This window comes from Labeo rohita, chromosome 20, assembly GCF_022985175.1.
Source record: "Labeo rohita strain BAU-BD-2019 chromosome 20, IGBB_LRoh.1.0, whole genome shotgun sequence".
NCBI lineage: Eukaryota > Metazoa > Chordata > Actinopteri > Cypriniformes > Cyprinidae > Labeo > Labeo rohita.
In genome coordinates this window covers 26,120,932-26,139,567 of record NC_066888.1, presented here as the reverse complement: position 1 = coordinate 26,139,567, position 18,636 = coordinate 26,120,932, and the positions used below count along the sequence as shown (strand labels likewise).

General features: G+C 35.5%; 3 protein-coding genes across 4 annotated transcripts; 2 read left to right on the top strand and 1 right to left on the bottom strand.

Annotated features, from left to right (window-relative positions):
* Positions 1-2,639: 2,639 nt before the first annotated feature.
* On the bottom strand, positions 2,640-4,009 carry gja12.2 (gap junction protein alpha 12.2). Of its 2 annotated transcripts, none has more exons than XM_051137896.1 (2): positions 3,804-4,009; positions 2,640-3,495 (listed from the first exon to the last, which is right to left on the bottom strand). In XM_051137896.1, exon 2 carries the CDS (start codon positions 3,472-3,474, stop codon positions 2,737-2,739), a length of 738 nt encoding a protein of 245 aa, XP_050993853.1. In that variant the 5' UTR covers positions 3,475-3,495; positions 3,804-4,009; the 3' UTR covers positions 2,640-2,736. The 2 variants fall into 2 exon arrangements, with proteins under 2 accessions (XP_050993853.1, XP_050993852.1); XM_051137895.1 differs by having other exon boundaries at positions 2,640-3,480; positions 3,804-4,007.
* A 5,348-nt stretch (positions 4,010-9,357) lies between these two features.
* On the top strand, positions 9,358-13,393 carry gja13.2 (gap junction protein alpha 13.2). Its single transcript, XM_051138212.1, has 3 exons — positions 9,358-9,617; positions 11,342-11,400; positions 12,213-13,393. The coding sequence occupies exon 3, from the start codon at positions 12,242-12,244 to the stop codon at positions 13,079-13,081; it is 840 nt and encodes a 279-aa protein (XP_050994169.1). The 5' UTR covers positions 9,358-9,617; positions 11,342-11,400; positions 12,213-12,241; the 3' UTR covers positions 13,082-13,393.
* Positions 13,394-13,904: 511 nt separating this feature from the next.
* On the top strand, positions 13,905-18,633 carry gja1b (gap junction protein alpha 1b). The gene is made up of 2 exons (XM_051138211.1): positions 13,905-14,064; positions 15,850-18,633. Exon 2 carries the CDS (start codon positions 15,866-15,868, stop codon positions 17,006-17,008), a length of 1,143 nt encoding a protein of 380 aa, XP_050994168.1. The 5' UTR covers positions 13,905-14,064; positions 15,850-15,865; the 3' UTR covers positions 17,009-18,633.
* The last annotated feature ends 3 nt before the right edge of the window (positions 18,634-18,636 follow it).

Genomic DNA, 18,636 nt, shown 5'->3' with positions numbered 1-18,636 from the left:
CTTAAGTCATTTTGCTTCTCTTGATTAAACTGAAAAAATAGTTCACCCAAAAATGAAAAAAAAAAAAAAAAAAAAAAAAAGGTATTTCCAATTTTTTTTTTTTTTTTTTGAACACAAAAGATATTTTGAAGAAAAAAAAAAAAAATTTGTTGGTCTCGATTGCTCCATTGACTTCCATAGTAGGGAAAGCAGTACTATAGAATCAGTGGGGACCATCAACTGTTTGATTATCAGCATTCTTCAAAATATCTTTTGTGTTCAACATAAGAAAGAAACTGATACCAATTTGGAACGACATGAGGGTGAGTAAATGAAAAAATTTTTTTTGGGTGTCCCTTTATATAAAAATATCCTGAATAAAAAAAAAACTTAAGTCCTTTTTTCATTGTTTGTTTTCTAAGCGCAACATTATTATATTGTATTGATCTGTCTGTTATTTTATGCACTGGTGTCTGAGGGGGTCTGATTTTTCAATGCTTTGTGATCTTTATACGCCTCCCTGTGGTGGAAAGACACACCAGCAATGCAAGTCTCCCAAACTTCTCCCGGTTAATAAATGACAATTTACCTCACTCGCAATATTTAATAAGGTCTATACATTTTTCTTGTCCTATACAAACACACTTGGTCGTTGTTTTTATGTGTGTATTTATATTTGCACACATATCATGTTCAGAATAATTAATTTTAGCACTTACGTATCGTGCTTTTAATCATGAACTGTTTTCATTAGTTAAATGATGTTTTAAAACCTTTGTAAATAATGTAAATGTTCACTACTAAAAGTATTGCTCAGCTAGAGATGTGTAAGGGTTGATTATTAGGACTTGCAACCCTGCTGAAAATCATCCATGCTGGTCTTAGCTGGTCAGCAGGCTGGTTTTACAGGGGTTTTGGCCACTTCCAGACTGGTCTTAGCTGGTCAGGCTGGGAGACCAGCTGGAACAACCAGCTAAAACCAGCCTAGACCGGCTGGGAGACCAGCTTAAACCAGCTACTTCAAGCTTAAACCAGCTAAGACCAGCCAACCAGCCTAGGCTGGTTTTAGCTGTTTTTTTCATCAGGGAAGTTTCAAAAATTTCGGCAAAGAATTAAAAGGAGCACCCAAACATATCAATTGTATCATTTACTCACCCTCATGTCCAAACCTCCCCAAAAGATGATCTTGATCGCTGAAGTACTTAATACGTCTCACCTGCTGCTGGAATCTAGTTTGCCCTATTTAAGTAGTTTCTGCATATTTCAAGTTTTTATATTCAAACATTGCGTCTGACGTGCCACGCCAGATTTGACGTCAATAATGCCAACGTTGTTTCTCGGATGTCTTGCTACTTGCCTAACATTTTTTATTTTTATTTATTTATTTATTTATTTATAGATTTTTTTTTTGTTTTTTTTTTACATGTAAATAAAAAATTCGCCAGTTTTAAAATTTTACAGTTTGTTTTCTAAGCACAGCATTATTGTTTTTCAGGGTTATAAATATTGCATTGATCTGTCTGAAGTGTTACGAACTGAAAATGCACTGGTGTCTGAAGGGGCCTGATTTTTAATAATTTGTGATCTTCGTACACCTCCATGTGGTGGAAAGACACACGAACAATGCAAGTCTCCCGGTTTGATATCTTTTCCCGGTTAATACATGACAATTTACCTCACTCGCAATTTTTAATAATGTCTAACCATTTTTTCCTGCACCTTATAAACAACACGCTGGGTGTATTTATATTTGCACTCATTATATGTTTAGAATAAATCAGTTCATAATCACCGAATCGCTGCACTTTTAGAAAAAAAGTACAAAATCTGTCACTGCGCCGTAGGCCTACCTTATGAAAAGTAATAATATGCACCATGTAGATACAAAAATGTACCATTTAGGGACTAATATGTACATTTAACACACCTTTTGAAAATGTACCACCCCAGTGACAGCTATTGTACCTTTTTTCTCTAAGAGTGTGTGTAGGGCTACTTCTGCTGAAAATTATAACAAAGCCTATTATTAATACAAAGCTAATATGAAACATACATAAATAATGTAAAAACGCATAAACATGTGCATTAACATTCTAATGATTGTTGTAGTAGCTTTATAGTAGGGTCATTCTATAATTGTGGGTACATGTCCGTGAAGAATATTTTTATTATATTTTCATCAATATAAAGCCCCGATGCTTAATTTTCTAGTACACAATTATATTTTTCCCAATCACACTACTATATGTTGAAAAAGCCATATGACATAAAACCCTGGGTTAAACTAGCAAACCCGTGTCAAGAGTGGATTCATTGACTGTCAACAGTGTTACACAAGTATTATTGCTGCAAAGACAGTTTAACTAAAACTTATGTTTTGTTTATGAAATATAGATTTCTAAACATACCATATGATCAGTAGTTCTAGGCTTCCATGTTGAGTATAGGCCCAAAACACTAAAAATATCAACTAAGCTACATGTCAACTTTGCTACCCATTAAAAGTGGTTGTAGTCATTTTGCAAATGTAGGGCGATTTGGAAAAGTGGAACTGAAGACATTCCTTGAAAGAAGCTAATAATGATTTCTCACAATGTGTGGAGATTTTTAAATGTAATCACAAATTAAAATTGGATTAGAGAAAATGCATCATTTGTTTCTTTAAATCAATAGAATGATGGTTTATTAAACAAGTAAAAAGTGACATTACAAAGTTAGTAGATACAGTAAGCTTAAGGGAACTGTGATTTTTTTTCTTCAGCAAAATGTTTCAGTGGGGGGCAATTTCTGCATCTCAGCCACTGCAGGTGTCCTCCTCTTTTGTTCGCCTCTACGGCCCATTAGATAGAATATTTCTCCGAGATTCAAAGCTAAAGACACACATGCCACAACGAGCATGAAGACAATAAAGACGGTCTTTTCAGTTGGGCGGGATGTAAAACAATGCACACCGATTGCAGGGCAAGGATCTACTATACACTCTAGCTGTTTGGGCATCCAAAGGCCGATTAAATAGTACTGGGCCACAATGAACCCTGCTTCAAACAAAATGGTCACCATGAGACTCAACATATAGCAACCCAGCAGGCTCCCTTTGTAATAAATCTTCCCATTGTCGTCAGTGTATTTGGGCAGTTTTACGCCGCGCTTCTCTTCCTGGTTTTGTAAATGCTGCCTCAGTTTGGTTTCCCTGTGGATGACGTGCAGAACGTAGCCGAGGTAGACCAGATTTGGCGTGGCCACAAAGATGATTTGGAGCACCCAGAAACGCATGTGGGAAATGGGGAAGATGTGGTCGTAGCACGCGTTCAAGCAACCGGGTGTGTTGATGTTGCAGACCATATTGGACTGTTCATCTCCCCAGACTTTGTCAAGTCCAGCTCCGAGAACCATTATTCTGAAGATCAGCAGAACTGTAAGCCACACTTTCCCAATGTTGGTTGAGTGAGACTGCACTTTGTCTAAAAGCTTGGAGAGGAATCCCCAATCGCCCATGCTGACCTAGATATGAGAAGACTTTTGAAGTAAGGGGTCTGTCAATTTTTTTGCTTTCTTTCTTTCTTTTTTTTTTTTTTAAAGAAATTTATATTGTTAATAAAGTGATAGTAGATTTTTTTTTTTTTTACATTTTATTCTATAGGCGTTAAAATGTAAAATTAACATTGGAAGTAGTAGAAAAAATGGTACAAGATCAGAATAATTAAAATATTTGACAGATAAGCAAATAAGCAAATAGATTGTTGTGTCTTAAAACAATAATAATAATTCCAATAATCAATATACAAAATAGAGTTTAATTAAATCCATATCTAAGGTTAACATACCTTTTATATGATGACAGGTCCAGTGAAACTTGTTCTTTATTTGTGTGCAGGTAAAAGATGATATCAGAGCTTTCAGTCTTTTAAGATCTGATCTTCAACAAGTTTTGTAATTTTTATAAGTGTGGCTTTCATTTAGTGTCCACCCACAAAAACAAAAAAAAATCTGCAATTGACTTCGGGTCAATGAGCACGTAATCACACCCAGTCCAAAATCACACAAGCAGATTTACATCATACCAGCCTTTACATTGTTCAACTTTGACTCAAGATTTTGCAATACATGAAACCAAAAAATGTTAACAGTCATCTCCCACATGATCATGAGAAATGTGATGAAACAATGGTTTCCATAGACAGTGCTTCTCAAAATCACAAAAACACATAAACACAGTGATAAAAGAAAAGACAGTCTTGCGTTTTGCAAATTCGGTTGGTAAAAATATCTCGTGTAATCCAAGGCATTCAGGATTCAGTCCACAGCCTATGATCATTACAATATGTTATGCTAGTTTTACTTTGTACAGTAATAGGTTTATACAATTATAGTGTTAAAAAAGTGACCTTTATATTTATTTTACTATAAATGCCTAAAAATGCAAATTAATTATTTGGATAAAAGCATCTACAGCAAGTATGTAAACAAGTATGTTAACATGCATGTCTAAAATTTCAGTCCAGTTATCATGTATAGTTACACCACAGCTATTTCCTACATTCTCCACAGAAACCATAATTATGGGAGAAAATGGGAAAACAGATTTTTACTGAGGTTCTACAACATGTTGTACAGTGCAAATATGGTTGTTTCCACTCAATGAAAAAACACACACAAACCATATTAAAGGACACAAATGTTGTGCTAACAGTTTCCTCATACTCACCATCCATTTATAGGTCACTCAAATAATTTTTAATATAACTGGAAGACGGCTGTATTCTGCTGAAGTGGATTCTTGTGATGCAATCTACCAAAATAAGACAATCACATAATTTCCATGGCAGTTCTATGTGTCTCTGGTGATTTTATTTAGAGAAATGAGAGGTGAAGTGTCACTTTTGTTCTTGTCTATTTATGACTGCTAACTTTGAATAAACCATGGGTAAACTCCAAACAGAAGTGAGCATCCCTATGCCCTACTCCCTTTGATAGGTAGAGCCCTTTGAAGTGTGTTCTTTTAAGAATGTAGACCATTTCTGTATCATATAAGCGTTTGGAACTCCCTATTATTATTTTAATATTATTATTTTATTTAAATATTGTCTAATTGTGTCTAGTAAATAACTGTTAAATATTTTCAAACTAACTTCGCTTAAACTAACACTATCATCTTACATCATATTTCTATCTCTGATGAAAAAGTTTTTGTATTACATTAAAATAAAGACAAATTTAATCAGCCTATTGCACTTACTATCACGGTAGCATGTGGCAACGAGAAGACAGGAAATAGTAATAAACGCGTCTTTAAGAATGAAAATGCAGGGGAATACACTATAGAAAAACTCACACACAGCAAGTAAAAGGGTAGACTGGACAAAACAGAACTGAACAAGCAGGGATATAAATACAAAGGAAGATTAACAACACAGGTGTAAGGAAGTCTAATTAACTAAAAGAGAACAGGAACCAAACCAAATATGGGCAAACAGGAACTAAAAAGGAAGCAGGAACACAGGAAAACAGAATCAAAACAGAAAAAAATAAATTATTGGGGTAATTTAGGGCTTTAGGAGGGCACTCTGGAAACGCTGGCACTGGAGGGCGGTCAGGAGGAGTGGGCTCTGGAGGGCTAGACGGACCAGCGGACACGTAGGAGACTCAGGAGGGCTGGACGGGACCAGCGGAGACGTGCGAGACACAGGACACACTTTCGTTTGAAACTTCCCTATAAATGACATCTGCTTCTGTATTTCTTCATTGACTTTTTCCTATCATGCAATAGAAATCTTAAGAAATTATATATCAACTGAAAACATAAAATCTCAAAATTTATCCTTTGAAAATCATTTTTAAAATCAGACATTGCATTACCATAGAAATTAAACATCAAAATCATATTACAAAATGTTTTCGTTTCATGAATTATAAAAATGTAACTTTGGATAGTGCATTTTCATGTCTATGTTCAAGATAGGGAGTGACAGTTAAAGGGTTAAAGTAGTTAAAACACAATCAAGCAAAATTTAGCTAGTTAGCTAGACTTAAAGCTACTTGCAATTTAGTTACAAAGCTAATAGCTAATACTAGTGTTTTATCAAAAACAGTAGAATGAATGACCATTAGAGTGAAAACATAAAACTTGAATAAATATCCTACTTTTACATTAAATAGGGTATACCTAAAGGAAAGAATAATAGAATAATTAGAGTTAAAGTTAGAATAATGCTTTATTTATACCAGTGTTGCCAAGTCAAGAATTAGGCTACTTTTACACTGTTGCCGCGGGTAGTTTTTGATGTCCGTGGGTTGAAGCAACCCTAATAACGTCATATTTAGCCCCTGAAATGTGAATTTACGAGGGGAACCCTGACAAAAAAATGTCTATTTTAACCCCTTGGAAAGCATTTTTTAACAGAGGACCCTCACCGAAACGCAATTGGGCTAGTTTTGGGCTACTTTTGAATAGCAATTGGGCGGGTTTTGGTGTGAAGACCTGGCAACCCTGATTTATACCTGAATCTGACAAATACGAATACAAAAATGACCTGATGCGACTCGAATAGTTAGAACAGTTAGAACGAAACAATTAATGACAATGAATCAGACGCCATTTCTAACGTTTCAAGAGAGAGATTGGATGAGCCTGCAAGGTGTATGTAAACTTTTGACCTCGACTGTAGATAAATCAGAATTGTAGAAACACCCTAGTCTTGTCTACTATGTTCAAGAAAACATTAACATTCTGAAACAGCCATTTCATATAGTAGTCAGATCTTCTTGCTTCTTTCAAATATTTTCACCACATAATATCCCTCAAACTATGTTAATTACAGCAATAAGACCCAAGAAGCTGTGGGTTACAGTGAATTTATAACGGCTAAGAGGTGTTGTTAGGCACGACGCGAAGAGGGGCTTATTGCTTTTATAAAACAGTTATTCTATATTCGTAGTAAGGTTTCACAAAATAAAACAGAGCATATAAAGTGTTAGGATATAAATAAAAGCATTCCGCCAAACAGTGCAGTTCCTCAGAAATGGTTGTGGTTCCAACAAAGTTGTTGCAAAGCAACACACAAATGTAAACAAAACTGTATGTTTGTAGAGTAATTTACGACAGCTTAGAACGGGGCTCATCCCATCAGAATTAAGGACCGGAACTATCCATTTTATAAATTTACTTTCAGTCTATCTGATTGAAAGAATTAGCTCTTAGATTTGTATTATTTAGTCTTCTGTTAATAGTATAATGATGTGACATCACAATATGGGGGTGGTTGAAGCTGGTGGTAAGCACATGTTTCCTAAAATGCAGAGTTCTGTGTAATTTGCCTATCATGATCTTTTGTCATTTTCTGACTTCTCTCTGTTTTCATTTTCAACCAGAGTGGCAATAAGTGAGTCCATGATGGTCCATTCATCAACACCAGGGCTATAGTTGGGCTGTCTTTTGATCTGTCACTGCAAAATGACCTTTCAGTCAGGGCCAAGCCAATATTTCTGTCAGACAATATTTATTTTGATCACCCAGGAGGTTTTGGCAAAATCTATGGTGCAGTTTCTCAGATCCTGAGTGTAAAAATATGTTATTTATTGCATCCGTTTAAATATCAGTTTAAACATTTGTTGTCCCTTAGTTGCCTCCTGGATCTCACGTATGATATGAGATGTGACCGTGTCAGTGTTATTAAGATTACTCAGAGACTCAAGACAGGCTAAAAGTTCATTGTCAGGATGACTGTCTGCAAATCTCTCTCCCACAATTACACACAATTAAACAAGAATTCAAATCCTTGAGAAATAACTCCTTTTTACTGGGAGATTACACAAAGATTTACTTGAAACAGTTGTCACTTATAAGAGGTTGTCAGGGTCAAAGAGTGGTTTATGCAGGAAATTATAAATACATGTTTTCTTTGTATTTTATGCATTAAATGTTAGGATGCATATTTTCTAAAGGGTTGTTTTAAAATATATATGGCTGGCACTTTTTTTTTTTTTAAAACAAAACCCTTTAAATATTGGGTTGATTTTTTATGTTTTATTATTTTAATTTTTTTAATATATTTTATATTATATATATATATATATATATATATATATATTTTTTTTTTTTTTTTTTTTCTCAAAATTACCCATTTTCTCAAACGTTGGATCAGGTTGCCTTTATTTATTTATTTATTTTTTTTACAATAAAAAGTCATATCAAGGAGACAACAGTGTCAATGAATAGCTTAAGATGTGATTTGTGAAGAAAATCAAATAAATATAATTTATTTAGTATCATTTTCAATCAAGATTTGTTGAATGTATGCAAAATGTTTGAAAATATTGTTTAGTTGTATTAATTTAGCAGAAAAGTTTATTCTTTTTTTTCAGGACAGCTACTCTGAAAAAATCAGTGGTTAAAGGAGAAGTCCACTTCCAAAACACAGATTCACACAGATTCACCCCCTTGTCATCCAAGATGTTCATGTCTTTCTTTCTTCAGTCATAAAGAAATTATGTTTTTTAAGGAAAAATTTTCTGTGTTTTTCTCCATATAATGGAGGGTATGTTTCTCCCTCAATTTCAAAAATCATTTCAAAATCACCCCTCATTGCTGCAGAAGTACCAACCCAGTCTTTGCAAAGTGAACATGCAAAGAAGATCAAACACCCTTAACAAAAAAAGGTAAAACAGTGATAAAGGACGATTTTGAAGTTGAGGGAGAACATGAGATGGGAGTTTTTCGACATACCCTAACTGTCATGAACTGGAACAAAAACAGTCCAGGCAGAGTAAGACAAGACGAGCATTTGAGATTAAAAAGTATAAAATTTTATTACTTTTATTAAAATAACCAATCGTTTCGCTAGATAAGACCTTTGTTTCTTGGCTGGGATCATTTACAACCGCATTTTGGATTGTTTGAAGCCGCATTTAAACTGCATTTTAGAAGTTCAAAATCGGGGCACCATATCAGTCCATTATATGGAGAAAAATGCTGAAATATTTTCCTCAAAAAACATAATTTCTTTACGACTGAAGAAAAAAGACATGAACATCTTGGATGACAAGGGGTTGAGTACATTATATGTGAATCTTTGTTTTGGAAGTGGACTTCTCCTTTAATGGGGTTCAAACCCAGCAACCTATCCCAGCCCTAATCTTTAGCCACTACACCACACCACTATCATATATATAGATGCTGCTTCCACCTAGCGACACAAACAAATCTGATGATTTAGCTGAATTTCACCAGTGTGTGAAAGTGTGCTGCAACTTGGTTCATGTCATGACTAATTACCAGTTCTTCGAACAAGAACAGAAATAAAGAAGTGAAAATGTCTGGTTTAAACTGGTTTCCTTTATCATACTGTTGGGTGGAGCATTGATTGTCCCTTCAGATATAGGTAAATCACATTTCACCAAGAGAAGATGACCGATCGAAACAGTCAAGTCTTGTCTGAGACCCTGTGACCTAATTGAAACCAATAGATATTTCACATTGTAAAAAATACAAAAGTTTCGTAGATACAATAGTCTTTAAATCTTAACAAACTGAATAAGGAAATATGTTTTTTTAAAATACATGTTTATGAGTAATTTAAAAATAATATTTAGGATTATTAGTAGTAGTTACGTTTAATTACAATTTGGATCCATCCGTTCAGGTAAGAATATTTTGGGATTTGTTGGAATATGATTTTTTATGAGTTTTTTAAAAAAAATGTATGTAATTTAATTCAATGTTATTACTGCAGTTTGCTACTTACATCACTCAAAAGTATCTTTGTTTTAGTAGTTTCACACTATTCAGTCAATAAACGATAAAAGATATGTTTTGAGATTAGTTGGAGTATGATTTTAATTTATATATTTAATATACACTACCAGTCGAAAGTTTTTTAACTGTAAGATTTGTAGGTTTTTTTTTTTTGTTTGTTTTTTTTTTTTAAAGAAGTCTCTTCTGCTCACCAGGCCTGCATTTATTTGATCCAAAATACAGCAAAAACAGTAATATTGTGAAATATTTTTACTATTTTAAATAACTGCTTTCTATGTGAAAGCATTTATCTTAATTTATTTATTTATTTCTAAATTATTTATTTATTTTATGAAATAAATATATATATATATGTATGTATATATGAAAGAAATTATAAAAAAATATTTTATTTAGCAAGGATGCTTTAAAGACATTTATATTACAATTATTATATATTACATTTATATTACATTATTATGTTACAAACGATTTCTATTTCAGATAAATGCTGTTCTTCTGAAATTTCTATTCATCAAAAAGAAACTTGAATGAATTACATTTTAAAATATATTCAAACAGAGAACAGTTATTTTAAATAGTAAAAATATTTAGAATCTTTACTGTTTTTGCTATACTTTGGATCAAATTAATGCAGGCTTGGTGAGCAGAACAGGCTTCTTAAAAAAAAAAAAAAACATTAATAAGTCTTTTGACCGGTAGTGTATAACTTAAAGAGAAGTTATTTATTGAACTACAGTAAGTATATTTAAAATGTTTTACAGATAAAATGAAAAAGATTTTTTTGTTTACTGCAGTCCCCATCTTATCTTATTTTATTTTTTTATTTATTTTCATTTCATTTCATTATTATTTTTATTTATTTATTTATTTGGAGTTCCCATCTTATCTTTATCAAATCTTACAGAAATGTTTTTCTCAAAAGTAACTTTGCTTCAGATGTTTCATATTATTCAGTAAGTGAACCAAGATATTTTGGGATTTGTTGAAATATAATTGTATAAGTTATATATTCAATACTTAACTTAAATATCAAATGTATTCAGATAATTAAAAAGATAAAGTTATTTATTGAACTACAGTAAATATATTTTAATTTTGAATGTAAGTGTATTTAAAATCTTTTAAAGATTTTTTTAATACCTTAGATTGTTTTTGCAGTTCCCATCTTATCTTTATCAAATCTTACAGAATTTGTTTTCTCAAAAGTAACTTTGCTTCAGATGTTTCATATTATTCAGTAAGTGAATCAAGATATTTTGGGATTTGTTAAAATATAATTGTATAAGTTATATATTCAATACTTTACTTAAATATCAAATGTATTCAAATAATTAAAAAGATAAAGTTATTTATTGAACTGCAGTAAATATATTTTAATTTTGAATGTAAGTATATTTAAAATCTTTTAAAGATTTTTTTAATACCACAGATTGTTTTTGCAGTTCCTATCTTATCTTTATCAAATCTTACAGAACACATTTTAGAAACATCACTAAAAACTAACTGTGATTCAAAAATCTCAGGTTTTATCAGCCCAATAAACCAAAACACCACAAAACTTTCGTTGGATTTTGTTCTAAACCGTGATTATGATTTTATATTTTATAGGGTGGCAACAAACACTCTGAGCTTACAAGACACACTGTTTTTCTCCATAATATTATTTGGTGAGTATGAAATTTGCATAATGGATAAGATATTAAGCAAGCTCTTTAAATAAACTGGAAAGTATTTTTGGGAAGTGAAAACAACAGCAAAATGGTTAGTGTACAGAAGTCTATGAAAATATCTCAATTGCTGCAGCAGTTATTGTCATTTTGACCAAGTCTGTATTGTTGTTTTGTGCTGTCACGTTTACGGTGGCCTTTTTTAAGGTTCCATATTACTTTGTCTTTTTGAATATAACAAGAACCTGGTTTGCTCATGAAGTGGCTTTAAAGAAGGCCTACTTGAATTCACTCCATTGATTCTTAAGGGGTCATCGGATGCCCATTTTCGCTAAAGTTGCTAACTAGCACATTATTAGGAAAGGCGATCGCAAAGATTCGTAAAAAACCCCTTATACTCACTTCTGCTGTAAGTGAAGCTGGATCACAAATGATTTGTGCGAACATATGTAGATCGGGAGGCGCATTCCCTTCACAAACAAACGTAATCCACTGCATCTTCAGCGGCTCAGATGTCAGGAGTAAATGACGACCACTATGTTCATTACTATATCCAGCAACACAACACCTCAATCACTCAATCGGAGATACCGACAGGCATCTGAGAATGGTTCGATCTGAAAAAGGCGATATTATTTTTACAGATTAATTAACCACTGCATGGATTTTTATCATTATAGGGTAGATTTGTACATACACTGCCAACACACATTAATGTTCAAACAACATGAAAAAGTGTACTTAGCATCCGATGACCCCTTAAAAAAAATAATTATGGATAATTCAATGTTAATGTCCTGATTATCCTCCAGGGAAGCCCTGAAAAACTGAACAACCAACTATGGGAGACTGGGGATTCCTCTCAGCATTACTAGACAAAGTACAGTCCCACTCCACTGTCATAGGCAAGATATGGATGAGCGTCCTCTTTATCTTCAGGATCCTGGTCCTGGGAGCAGGAGCGGAAAATGTGTGGGGCGACGAGCGATCCAACTTAGTGTGCAACACCAACACGCCTGGTTGCGAAAACGTATGCTACGACTGGAAGTTCCCCATCTCGCATATTCGCTTCTGGGTCATGCAGATCATCTTTATTTCCACTCCAACTTTGGTGTATCTAGGCCACGTGGTGCACGTCATCCACCAAGAGAACAAACTGAGAGAGGAGCAGAAAAGGAACCCGATGTCGAAGTCGCCAAAATATACAAACGAACAAGGGAAGGTTGCAATCAAAGGAACCATGCTGGGTAGCTACTTGGCCCAGCTGTTTATTAAAATCATTTTAGAGGTGGCCTTCATTGTTGGACAGTATTTTCTGTTTGGATTTATCATGGATCGCCGTTTCCACTGTCCTAAGATTTTGCCCTGTATGATGGAGACAGAGTGTTTTGTGTCTAGACCCACAGAGAAAACCATCTTTATTATCTTCATGTTGGTGGTAGCATGTGTGTCCCTGGCCTTGAATGTTCTAGAAATATTCTATTTGCTTTGTAAAAGGATTAGTGGGAGAAATAAGAAATATAGGAATGTAATGTATGCTGGCGATTCCCGATATCCTTCACACTATTCAGTAGAACTTGATTCTGTTAATGGAATGAGGCACAATGAGTTAAACATGGCCTTTCAGAACAGGTTGGGTCAACGCAAAATCAGCCTTGATGGAGCCAAACCTGAGGCATAAGGCAACAGGTCAATGTGGTAACATGACAAATACACATAACTAATAAAATCAGCACAGCCTATGAAGGAATAAAAAGTTGATTGTAACTTTTGCTAACTGAACACTAGATGGCGCTGTAATCTTCTTGAGTTGCACTCACTAACCCCTAACTTCTGTCACTACAAGGCCAGTGATGTTTTTTTTCTTTTTGTCTCAGTTACTGTAGTTTTTCAATGTACTTTTTAATTTTATTTTCGCATATCATGCAACACGAAATATGTTTAATCAACTTTTTGTGCATTAAGAATAAATATTGTGTGATAAGTATATGAAGATGAATGTGTATCCGTAGTTTTCTTATAAAGAGGACAAAGATATCAGGGACAAAGCTTTTAAAGTATTATTATTATTATTAAAAATACACGGATACGCACATGGTTTTATAATATTTAACACATACACTACAATAGCTTCTAATATGTGCTATATATAGAATGAAAACGGTTTAAAAAGTATCATTTTTAAAATCATCTTAAGATAAACGTTCCATTTTATGGACTGTTCTATTTAGATAATCATAAAACTTCCTGATATAGTCTGCTTTATAGATTACCTATAATGTTGATATATGTTAGAAATGGCATTAGATTATAATATATTTTATTCGTTTTATATTATGATTGTCAGTTATTGTTACACTTTCAACAACTTCAGAAAGTTTTCGAGAGCAGCGTTAGTTCGTCCGAGTTGAAGAAGCTCATCAAGCGAATGAGTGCATGAGGAGGACCCAAAAAACTCTTTCTTCTGACGTAGACAGTCATGTGACTTTGCTAAACTTTGTGCGTCTGCTTTCCACTTTCTTCCCTCTGAGTCTCTTATAAGCAGGGAAAGTTTGACAAGTGTGCCTCAGTTTCTCCATAGTCGCTTACTTGGATTTGGTGACTTATCTTCAGAGGTGACGGAGTAAGTCCCTACAGGGCTCTCCTCTCTTTACTTCTCACCAGGTAAGATTTTACGTAAAGTCTTACAACTTTTCAAAACTTTTTATTTATTTATTTATTTTTTTCATAACGGCACTAATATTCAGAATTGAGCAACACAGTGGAAAGTTACTTTTAAAGTATTTTAAAGTTTTAAATGCCTGTTGTTATATAAAAAATTTAACTTGAACGACATCTGAGAGAGTTTAGAAGTTAGCGGAATCATTATGATTCATTGTATAGTCATATTGTTTAATACATCATATTTTCGCTTAGCATTTTATTCACGTCTGATGTGGAGAACACCTCGGTATAAAAATAAAAGCCTTTTAATAGGCATTTTAGTAATTAAAACTAAAATGAAATAACAGACGCTTAAAAAAACTTTGTGCCTGGAAAGAAGTTTTAAAAAAAAAAACGTAAACAGGCATTAAAAACATGATTTTAATTGTAACGAATTATAACAACATTTTGTCTTATTGAATAAGATTAAAAACAACTTTGGGTCTTTTCTTCCTCTGCTTTTACAACTCTAATACGACTTTCTGGTGAAAAACGATCTGTTTCGACTGCGTCGTCAATAGCGTCTTGTAGGGGGCGCTGTTCAATTCCTCAATATAATGTTAAGCGGCTTGACTGTGGCAAGACTTGTAATTCCCAAACATTCCTACATTATTTCGTGCAATCAATGTACTGACAAATTTGATGTATATATGTTTAAATAAATACAGTAAAACAGTTATTATTCTATGTACTTTACTATATAACTATCTAAAATTAAGCATTGAGCTAGACACAAATCAAATTTATGTCCATTTGCTGTCTAAACAACAAAAATACTAATATATATATATATATATATATATATATATATATATGTTTTAGTACATTTTTTGCCTTGATGTCTTTATGGACTTTTAACACTGTCATAATATACATTCCACATACCCCATTTAAAATTTTTATTAGTGCCACGAGACCCACAAATTGTCCAGGATATTGAAGGGATGCTCTTCTTCATGCCTGGACCACATGAATAAGCCAGTCCTTTATAACGTCTTAAACAGTTCCTTATGATATTTGATTTTCCATGCTGCGCAGAGGATTTAATCAAAGACTTGCTGCCCAAATCTATTCAGAGTTCAAGTGAATGTTATTGCTCATTATTTAAACATCTCTGATGTGACTGGAGGGACCGAAATCTTGCTAAATAAACAAGGTTCTTTAAATTATCCAGCTGAACTGCTTAGTCGTGTTTTCCCCATGTTAAAGAGGCATTTAAGAAGTTTTAATCAGCAGATAATAAGTTACTTTTTGTCATGGTAGCATTTGGTTGAGAAATTTTATTTCACAAGGCAAAAGACAGCAAGTCCTGGCAGTTATCTTTACAACCCCAAACTAAACCCCTACGTGTGTGAGCCACATGTTTGTTATCTGAGCCATCTTAGAGCAGGTGTAGTTTATATTATGATAATCTTGAGGTCACTTTTCATGATTATTTTCATAATAACATCCTCAGCAGGTGCTGAAACTAACACTTTCATCATGTGCTTTACGTACAGAAAATACACGACATGTGGCCACTTGAGCAACAGTTCAAAATGATGCATGAATGGCTTTGCATTACATAACTATATATATATATATATATATATATATATATAAATATATATATATATTCAATTCATCCATACATGTCACTTTGATATTCTGCATCTAATGCAATGGCATTCAGACATATTCAGATGTCACTGAAGTGTCCAAAAGTGTCTAAATACATTTTATTACATCTCAGCTTTCTATTTTCAGCTAGAACTCCCTCAAGATGGGTGACTGGAGTGCGTTGGGAAGACTTCTTGACAAGGTGCAGGCCTACTCCACGGCCGGAGGGAAAATCTGGCTCTCCGTGCTCTTCATCTTCCGGATCCTAGTTCTGGGAACAGCAGTGGAGTCGGCCTGGGGTGACGAGCAGTCGGCGTTCAAGTGCAATACCCAACAGCCCGGTTGTGAGAACGTCTGCTATGACAAATCCTTCCCCATCTCGCACGTGCGCTTCTGGGTGCTTCAGATCATCTTCGTGTCCACGCCTACGCTCCTGTACCTGGCGCACGTTTTCTACCTGATGCGCAAGGAGGAGAAGCTGAACCGCAAGGAGGAGGAGCTGAAGGCCGTGCAGAATGATGGCGGCGACGTCGAGCTCCATCTCAAGAAGATCGAGCTCAAGAAGTTCAAGCACGGCCTGGAGGAGCACGGCAAGGTGAAGATGAAGGGTGCCCTGCTGCGCACCTACATCGTCAGCATCATTTTCAAGTCCATCTTCGAGGTGGGCTTCCTGCTGGTCCAGTGGTACATCTACGGCTTCAGCCTGTCCGCCGTGTACACGTGCGAGCGCTCGCCTTGCCCCCATCGGGTGGACTGTTTCCTCTCGCGTCCCACGGAGAAGACCATCTTTATTGTCTTCATGCTGGTGGTTTCACTCGTCTCGCTCGCCCTCAACATCATCGAGCTCTTCTACGTGCTCTTCAAACGGATCAAGGACCGCGTGAAAGGCCGCCAAAACCAGTTCACCACTGGCACCCTGAGCCCTACGCCGAAGGAACTGTCCACGACCAAGTACGCCTACTACAACGGCTGCTCCTCGCCAACCGCGCCGCTCTCACCGATGTCGCCTCCGGGCTACAAACTAGCCACCGGCGAGCGGACCAACTCTTGTCGCAATTACAACAAGCAGGCCAACGAGCAGAACTGGGCCAACTACAGCACAGAACAGAACCGCTTGGGCCAGAACGGCAGCACCATCTCCAATTCGCACGCTCAGGCCTTCGACTATCCCGACGACACGCACGAGCACAAGAAACTGACCCCGGGCCACGAGCTGCAGCCACTGGCGTTGATAGACGCCCGGCCGTGCAGCCGCGCCAGCAGCCGCATGAGCAGTCGAGCAAGGCCTGACGACCTGGACGTCTAGCTGTGCCACTCGGCGCCAGGTCACGACACTAGAGGACTGACGCAGGAAACGAGACTCGCTCGTTTCCTGTACCGAGGGGGCCGGGGCTTCATCCGCACAAGTTCCTCACTCTAGACTCTAGTCGATACAGAGACATAAAATTACTCACACTGCTGGAGGTACTATTCATTAATAATGATGTTGAAACTAGCAGAGCTAACATGCCCTAACAACCAAACAGCCAGGGGGACAAACGAAGGGGCACAAACCTGGCGCGTCTCTCAATTCTGCCCACCAGAATATGCCTTGGTCATGTGATAGATTTTGTTGTGCTTGTTAGTATTGGGTTTATTACAATGCCACACGACGCTTCCATTTTAACACGTTGCACTCCTACAGTAGGTGTAGATTTGTGTTTTAACCCCCCCCCCCCACAGTCAATCCCGGTTATTACGTCACTCGTTCGCATGACCTCCAATCCACATTGTCCAACAGGGTGTTTGCAGTCATGAATTAATATTTATTTATTCACAACCATTAACAGGATATCCACCACTAGATGAAGATTGACTACTACTCAAGGTCATGTCTACATAATTAATACCATCCAAGTGCATATTTATTGACAATAATCCAAATTCCAGCAATACGTTCATCAGCAAACACGGTTTTTTGTTAATCACAGTGGACTGTCATTTTCCTGATAAACTTTGAATTTATGTGGTGTCGGTTTTTGTTATTTGATGATACTTGTTGTTTTTTTGGGTGGTGGTGTGAAACGGAAATGTCTATGCGTGGACTGAGCTGCTGTACCAACTGTTACACGGCTTGATTTTCTTTTCCGCATTTCGATTTTTACTGAAATTGTCCTTAATAGTGTGTGAGAGAAAGGCTTTGTTTTTGTTCTCTTTTATTTTTCCTTTTGGGAGGGCAGACGGAATGAATTAGTTTTGAATTAGAACGAGTAGAATTAACGTCTTACCTTTGGAGTGAATGACCTTTTTAACTCAATGTAATCATTGCTGCTTGAGAGATAGAGTTTTAGTACTGTAAATCAAGCTAACTATGTCACAAATGTGAGTTTTTTTTTAGAAGACTGCTTTTAGAGCTGGACTAATATTTAGTCAGTTATATTAAGAGATATATGCCAGCGTAGCTCCACAACTACCAAACACTAGTAGATGAAATTTCATTATGGATATTCTTTGTTTTGATTTTTCAAATTTTGCATCATAGTATATTGGTACTCATTTGCAGAGGCTCATGGATTTTTCAGCTACAATGGTGTTTGCACTGAGATTTTGGCTAGGGTGTTATTTGATGCAAAAATGACGAAAAGTTCTCTGTTATGCACGTAACTAATTTATTGTACAACACACTACGAGGCGTAAAATCACTACACTTTAACAGTGCTCTCACAGAATCCTTGGGTTTATGACGTTGAGTGGCTGAGGCAGGATTTTGCATCTGGTAAATAGCGCAAATTGGGTTTTGAATCGGAACAACACTGATGTAATGTCATTCCATGGGAATCCGCTGTCGTACGGTGCGCACGACAGTGGAAAAACCGAGCAATCAAACAAAAAACGGACATTAATCAAATCTGTGAAAAAGCAATTTAACCAATAAAGATTTTTTCTTTGTCATTT